We start from the raw sequence: 7,734 nt of genomic DNA on the forward strand, positions 1-7,734 counted from the left end.
CTGCAACGTCAGACTACAGGTTGACTAAAGGTGATTGTGTGACCAAGAACTAATAGTGCACTTAATTAGACATGGAAAGACTAAACCCACTTGTGCTCTGCCCTTTTATATCATGCAGTTTTAAACTCTCCTAATAAAGCAATTCCTTCACCCGTCCCTTTCTTGGGGCCTTTAATATATTCTCGTTTAATAAACCTTACTCACAGCAGAGATTTTGACCTGTCATAACACAGGTGGAACGAATAACATTAAAAAGTGTTCTGGTCCAGCAATTAATACAGTGCAGCAGGTAGTAATATAATCTGTCTGTATGAAATGTCTGCCGTGAAAAAGGTCTATTATAGAAAACAAAACATTGCTTACATTTCAACAGAAGAGAGACATATCTGAGCGTTTAGGCAGAGAGGAAAGAATCAAACAAGAGGGCATTGTATGATCCATGAAGATGAGACATCAAACGCAGGAAAAAGTGTGAGAGAGGATGAAAATAAAGAGATAATACTGAAACAGATTCAGTTAAGGAGGGAACAACAGTGCACAAGGTTGATGTGGATGAGCCAGGACAGTCCTGTCTGACACACACTGTTGCAAGTACACTTGCCCTTTTCCTTTTGCTTTGCTGTCTCCATCGGGCCCGCGAGGTCCTTCTGCTTTGTCTGAGCTGTCCGACCAGATGCCTGCTGTTACTCAACAGTGCATCTGGCTGTGTGATCGTACGGGGAAAGACACGGGACAGCGGACAAAAAAGAGAGAGAGGTGACAGAGCGAAAAGCAGCAGGATGGTAAGAGAGTGTTTTTCTCTGTTTGCCTGCCCTGTTAGAGGGTAAGCAGTGCTGGGGATGTCACCTCGGTTGGAGATGGTGCCAAAACACCAGCAGACTGACTGTGACACTACAGAGCAATCTTCTCTCTTCTGTGAACCTGACTAACTCCTGCATCGCTGCAGATGCTCTGCCTGTTTGAAATCACACTTTTCACACACCTTATCTCCTTCTCACTTTCTTTCTCTGCTGGATCTAACGTAGGTGCATACATGTGTTGATAAATGTGTACACACACAAAACAATGCTTGAATCCAGTCCTTGTCATCCATCTGCTGTATTAAAGCTGATATCATTTTTAAAAACACAATTATTACAATTCATACAGTGGCACAATAGTTGGTACAAACTATTAGGGACACTTGCTCTATTCCTTGAGGCTTTGGATTCCCAGTAAAGCCTCTTTAATTCCCTAATTAAATTGAAGCTTATCACATAAGACATGCAGATTAGAAGCAGATGAGTTGAGCAAAGGAACTTTTCAGCTTTAAGACATTTAAGATGTAGGTTCTCCAAAAGTTGCTTGAAACTAAACAAGACAATGAAGATGCAAATATTTTGTACACACAGTGCATATTTCAACAATAAAACATCTGCCTCTAGCAACAACATCAGAAAGTCAGAAAAGTTTTAATGCCCTCTGTACGTTCCTGAGACTTGTAAATAATAAGATTTTAAAACTGGTATATAGTGGAAAAAAATCAAAGCAGTTTCATACAAAGACAAGGCTTGGTCACTCTGGTCCTTATAACATAGTTATATAATTAAAGGGAAAAATATCCAATGAATGACAAAGGTCACTGGTTGACCTTTTATCTTCAAAGCTCAACGCTGTGGGAAAACACCTCCAAATGTTTGTTTTTTAGTGTTAAATGTCATAAGGGCTTCTTTAAAAATGTCCATCACTATCTTGCGGGCAGTATCTCTCATGTGACTTTTGGGAGTGGACTTACTGTGATTAAGGTGTTGGTAAAAAAAAGGATGGAGAGAAAAGCTGCAACAGGAAAAGAGAGAGAAAAACTGGAGTAAAAAAAGAACTACAGAGTGTGAACGAAAGACAAAAAGAAAAGACCTCCTGTTTCTCCCCAGACCGGACCGGTGGGTGGAGACTCGTCCTCAGCTTTTCTCTTCATCTTGCTGAGTCAAAAAATACATTTCTGCAAATAGATTCACTGGCTCTGTCACACTGGAGCACATCAGGCAGACAAAATTGCTTCTCCTCTCTTCTCTTCTCTTCTCACTACATCAATTAACATTTCACCATCAGCCAATCTAAATGTATTTCTTTATTAGCCGTCCATATCCCTTTAATTTAACCGATCACACCCTCTCTGCCTCTTCTCTCTCCCATCAAACCTCTCTTTATACTTCACTTTCTGTCTCCCCTGCCGGTTCCCACCGGCCCATGTGCAGCAGTTAATCACCGCAGCTTTTCCCTTCCGAGCCTGAACAACAACCTCAGTCGACTTCACTCCCCACAACAGAGCTAACTGAACTGAGGGCCGAGCAGCTCCACCTGCCTTCAGCCTCTTGGCTCTTGACCTGCTGGCTGCTAACATGCTAGGCAATTTGTACTTTTACAAAAGGCTTGCGGCACACATTCCATCCAGGTACACTGGTCCAGTTTTCATATTATAAGAGCAGTGGGAGTCTGCAGGAGGAAAACATGCAATAACCTGTGTTTAACATGATAAAAGTGTTTGTCCTCAACAATTTCATATATGTTGCTCTGCATGAAGTGAAATAAGAAAAATAAAGTCATTTCTTTTTGATCTCCCACACAGGTGTGCATGTATATAATAAGTGTGTGTAAGATATTTGTGTGTGTGTTCATACTTGAATGTGCATGCTTGAATTCATGAAATATTAAGGGACAAATCAACTAAAAGCTATTTCTGATCATCCTGTTATTTGTTGACTTCTAAAACAACACACTGTACTTGTCTGACTCAGTTTTACAAAAGACAAATTATGAAATTTCAAACAAAGAAGATATTTTGATGCTTATTGTTTTTTTCCAGTGATGGGGTAAAAGCTCCTTTATATTTACAAAGGACAGAGCTAAAAAAATAAATAAATAAAGATGTTTCAGTGAAAGAAAGGAATTTGAATATTTACCTCACCTGAAAGGTATGATGTTGAAAACCACATTACTACTGCCTTTTTTTTAATCATTAAACATGATGTTAAAGATGATATAGTAATCAGTCTGGACTTGCATACTCTAGAATAATAGTTCCAGTGCAATTCCATGCAGTGCTGCTATGCTTTAATAGCTTTCCATTATTTGAACTGGGCAGACAGTGTAGCCTTCGAGACTCTATTATAGAGCAGCTAATGCTTTAAGCTGCCTGCACATTGTTATGCGTACAAAATCAATTAAGTGACTAAATAGGTCATTTACAGCTCAGCATTGAAAATATGTGATCTTGTGTGTGTGTGTTTGTGTGTGTGTGTGTGTGTGTGTGTGTGTTGCATCTTTCTCAACAGCTATATTGAGTAAATGTGGGGATAATTATTTGGGTTAGAGATACTGTAGTTAAACTTTTTTTTCAGAGAAATGTTTTTACACAATTTTCTCAAACTGTGTTCAGACAAACAAATAGATAGATAGATAGATAGATAGATAGATAGATAGATAGATAGATAGATAGATAGATAGATGAACATGAGAATAAATTACTTGTTAAGATGGATATTTTTGCAGTGGAACTGGCAGAACCGGTTAGAGCCATGGCTGAAAACCATTTCATTATTCCAAACTTATCACCTGTGAGTCACTGTGAGTCAGGTCGCTGAGTTTTGCCCGTGGGTGAGTGGGTGGGAGTGTGGGACTCGGGGACGGACGGAGGGAGGAGGGAGGCGGTACGTGCAGAAGTTGTCCATGTCGGGAGGGCGCACCGCGAGTCCAACCTCTCCACGCTCCGGAGCGCAAAGGAAAAATGTTGCTCTAATCTTGAGGCTTCGCAGACGCCTGTAGTGGGTTACTGACAAGACTTCCCTCATCAGCATCATATTTTATCCGCAGGGAGCGTCTCCAAGCGTCGATGTATCGATGAATTTCCCCGGGAAACTAACAAACGTGCTCCTGCTGGTGCTCGTCGCAGCGCAAGGTAAGACACTGCGCGCCCTGGATCGGTGCTGGACTCGCAACGCAAAAAGTACCATTGTACTCGTTACTTTATACCGTCACTTTATCTGATAAGACCTGTGAGCAGTTCTTGACCTTGCCTGTGAAATCAGTTTTACCACCTCAGGTGAACTTCCCTTGTGCGTCTGAGAGAAAAATCAGCGAAAAAAAACAGATTTTTATCCCAAATCCAGAGAGTAAAGCCCGAGAAAACCAGTATTTTCAGGTAATCTTTCCTTCGAGGCATCTTGATGATAACTAATGACATTCTTTTCAATTCATTCTGAGAGTGCAGGAACCCCACCCCCACCCCTTCCCCCCCCCCCCCCTCTAAATATCCTATATGATCTCAAAACTTGTAGAGTCACTCCTATTCTATAGGCTATGTGGTGAGGGCCTCTAATCGGATCTGTATGCACGGAATAATTCAAACAAGATACTTTAACATGCACACAGGGTTCAGTTTTCTCAGGACATGATGATCTGCTATGGTGATGGTGCCCCTGAAGCTGCCTTGAAGCACTCATGCATGAACAAAACGAGCCAATGCATGGATGACATACATTTCTCTCCAACAGCAGCTCCTTGACTGTCAGTGTTGATTTCATACCTGAGTCTTCCAGATGTGCAGAGGGATGTGTGCTCCCTCCACCCACAGAGGTCAGAAGTCAGGGTTAGGTACAATGCATTACAGTATAGGCTCTGGAGCTGTAGGGGTTAATTGTCTTACTCAAGGGCATTTCAGCAGGCATATTGTTGCCAGTGGTTTAACAAGCAGGAAAAGTTACAGTGGAAGCTGTGAGGAAAAGTATAATTTAATGTCTGTATTTTGTGACATTAAATCACAGCTGGATCACTTCGGCACATATTGTCTGTATTTTGTTTTGTTCTCTGTGTGATTCGTCTCCTTTCGTCTTCCCTTGTGTTTCCAAAACCATGGCCTATTTCTTATTTTCTAAGGTCTTTAGTTCACGTACGGCTGCCAAATCCCGTGTGTTTTAAAACTGCAGATTCTGAAGTGGGGTCCTTGAGTGGCTCCCAGGGGACCCAGAGCAAAACAAAGCCTAGATGAACACTTCACAGCAAAACTTTTATGCTGTGTTATGCTGTGTAACTGAATGGTAATTTTAATCTGAATTTCATGTCATTCACATCCACAAAGAGGAGTTTTCTTTACAGATGGGAGCACCACAGCCTAATGGGGAGCCTATCTGTCTATGTGTAGGATCAATAATAAGCTTTAAAGTGGTAAATATTTTTTGGCAGCATATTTGCTCAAAGTGCTCACTGGATTGTGGGCTGTACTTTAATGTGTTTTTCTGTGGATGCTCTGTTGCTGAAGTTTAAGTTTTTGTCCTACAAATGCAGAAATAGTTATCTACAGAGGCAGTAAAGTTGAAGCAGATGTAATGGTTTCATTTTATGCATCTTTAGGCTGAAAAACAGTCTATCATCTAACATCTATATAACAATTTCAGCTTTCTTATCCACTGTATTGTTTAAGTAAATGAACTGACTATTTAAGGACAATAATTAATAGGAATTAAAGTGTCTCTGTTTTGTTGTTGTTATATAAGATGATTTGAAAAAATCTATTTATAAATTAACACATTTAAAATTTTAATTTAAAGTAGCATAACGACACCAAATCATATTAATTTCACTAGCTCCTGATACTCTGCTAAGCTAGTTAGCTTTGGTTTGGGTTTTATTCCTTGACCAGCCTCATTTAATTAGCGGTTATGTGAAATAACAAATAACAAACTGAATTAGGCCTACCTATATTTATGTCCATTAAATTCAGAAAACTTTTTTGCAATTACAGACAAGAGCTATGAGGAAAACATCTGCATAAATAATTTAGTTTTAGCTTTAGCTAAGGCGGGCTTTAGCTGTCATTCTCCCCAGCTAGCTTTCACTTGATATACAGTAGCTAGCTATCTTGCTTTGTCTACTTGGCTGTTACTCTGCACATTTAAAAAAAGCTATTTTCATACGTTTTTCAGGAACCATACAGATGTCAGATTCAGTTTTTAACTGAGTTTTCATCAAATATGTACTTTTTAAGGGCAGTTGCCTATAAGTGGCATGTTTCTCGTTTTGTTCAGACACAATAGGTATTGCTGCTCATATTAAACACCCAAGTCTTCTTCATTTTACCTTAAACTAACAGATACTTTACTTGGGACTGACCTAGGAGATACAGCAGAGACTGTAGGAGGTGTGATTATTCTGGCTATAGATTGAATCCAAGCTATGTTGTAGGAAAATGTTGTGACTTCTTGAGTGTAACAGCGAGCATGTCCCAGATGTGGTACTCTCAGTCGACCCGTGGGAGCAGCACTAATTGTCTTCGCATTGTCACGCTTCAGTCATCATGTGAAAGACACTGGCTTCACACATCCTGTAACTTGATGCAGACTTACCTCACTTCACTCTTTCTCTGCCTCACTCTGTCATTCTCTTCAGCTGGATGGATTTGCCACAGTGGACTGCTTTGTCGCTTTGCCCTTGAACTGGGCAAAATTCAAAAGGGACAAAAAGGGATAACAGTGTTAATACTCTCACAGCAGAGGAGATTTTTGCTCAAGTGAGAGGAAATCAACTTTGTATCCTTGCTAGTAAGAGGTGGTTCACTTAACTAAAAGCCAGAAAAATGAAAGGATTTTTCCCTCACCTTCCTCTTCTCCCCCCACTCTGTCCTCCACCTCCTTCCCTCAATCCCTCATTGGCTGTGGGGGGTTTTGTATGATTCTGAACAGGGGCTGTGTATGCAGATAAGTGTGTGAAAAACACACATTGACACACACACACACACTCCCAGTGGGGGTCTGATTAGTGGGCTACAGAAGGTATTGTCTTCTGCCATCCAGGATCGAGTGATTTGTCCCCATAACAGAGGAAATGCTGATCCTGCAGTCCATAGGATTTGGGCGTTTTAGTCAAAAATAGAATCTGGTTGGAGTGGCTTGGAGGCAAGGAGGGAGAGATATGTACAGCAGGGGGTTCGTAGTTGGATATATGACATTCAAAATGAAGTCACAGCCTTTGGGATAGACTGGTGCACAACAACATTTTAAGGACAGCATAGGGTCCTTAAAGTTTGAGATTAAAATTAGTGAAATTGCATGATGCATTTCCCCAAAGCACCTTTTGCTTGCATCATCTACAGCAGAAGCCATGTCTGCATTATTCTGATCTGATCCGCATTATGTTTCAGGCTTGACCCTTTATCTCACTTTACTGTGCATTTTAATAGGCTGCGGCGGCATGTTGACAGTATAAAGAGGATATACATTTTCAAGACAGCAGCAAGTGCAGGCTGCTAATAATAAAAAAAAAAACACACACACACATACGTATATATATGTATATGTATATACTCAACTGAATCACAACTGAATGTTTTAGATCAATGGAGGTTGCAGCGTGGCCAATGAAGGGGAAAAAAATCTAATGTTTCTTTCACCAGTATTCAAAATGGTTTATATTAAGCCTCTGTAGCTTTTATCTAAGTCTGCTTGTATCGACTGTTCTGCTTGCATTGCAGCATCATCAAGCATATTTGCTCCTCTGCCAGACTTAAATGCTCTTCTGAGCTTGGAACTACAGAACAGCTCTCTGGTTTCTCTCCCAGAAGCAATATAGTTGCATTAAAGTCTGACAGGCGATCAGTGTGTGTGCGCGCATGTATGTGTGTGTGTGTGTGGCTTAAGGACTGTGTGGTGGCTTGAGGATCCTCTTAACACGATTGTCATGTGATTATTGCAACCAACCCCCCCC

The 7,734-nt window shown here is 40.6% G+C and overlaps 1 protein-coding gene across 1 annotated transcript in view; it reads left to right on the forward strand.

The window, feature by feature from the left end:
* Positions 1-3,723: 3,723 nt before the first annotated feature.
* Positions 3,724-7,734, forward strand: part of LOC111662739 (neuronal acetylcholine receptor subunit alpha-3-like) — a 16,957-nt gene continuing 12,946 nt past the window's right edge. The window contains exon 1 of the mRNA XM_023416700.2: positions 3,724-3,934. Within this exon, the coding sequence (XP_023272468.1) occupies positions 3,877-3,934 (58 nt within the window). The 5' untranslated portion in view covers positions 3,724-3,876. The remainder of the gene's footprint in view (positions 3,935-7,734) is intronic.

The sequence above is a fragment of the Seriola lalandi genome, unplaced genomic scaffold (genome assembly GCF_002814215.2).
Source record: "Seriola lalandi dorsalis isolate HSWRI2012SDOR001 ecotype SW California unplaced genomic scaffold, Sedor1 jcf7180002054569, whole genome shotgun sequence".
Classification (NCBI taxonomy): Eukaryota; Metazoa; Chordata; class Actinopteri; order Carangiformes; family Carangidae; genus Seriola; species Seriola lalandi.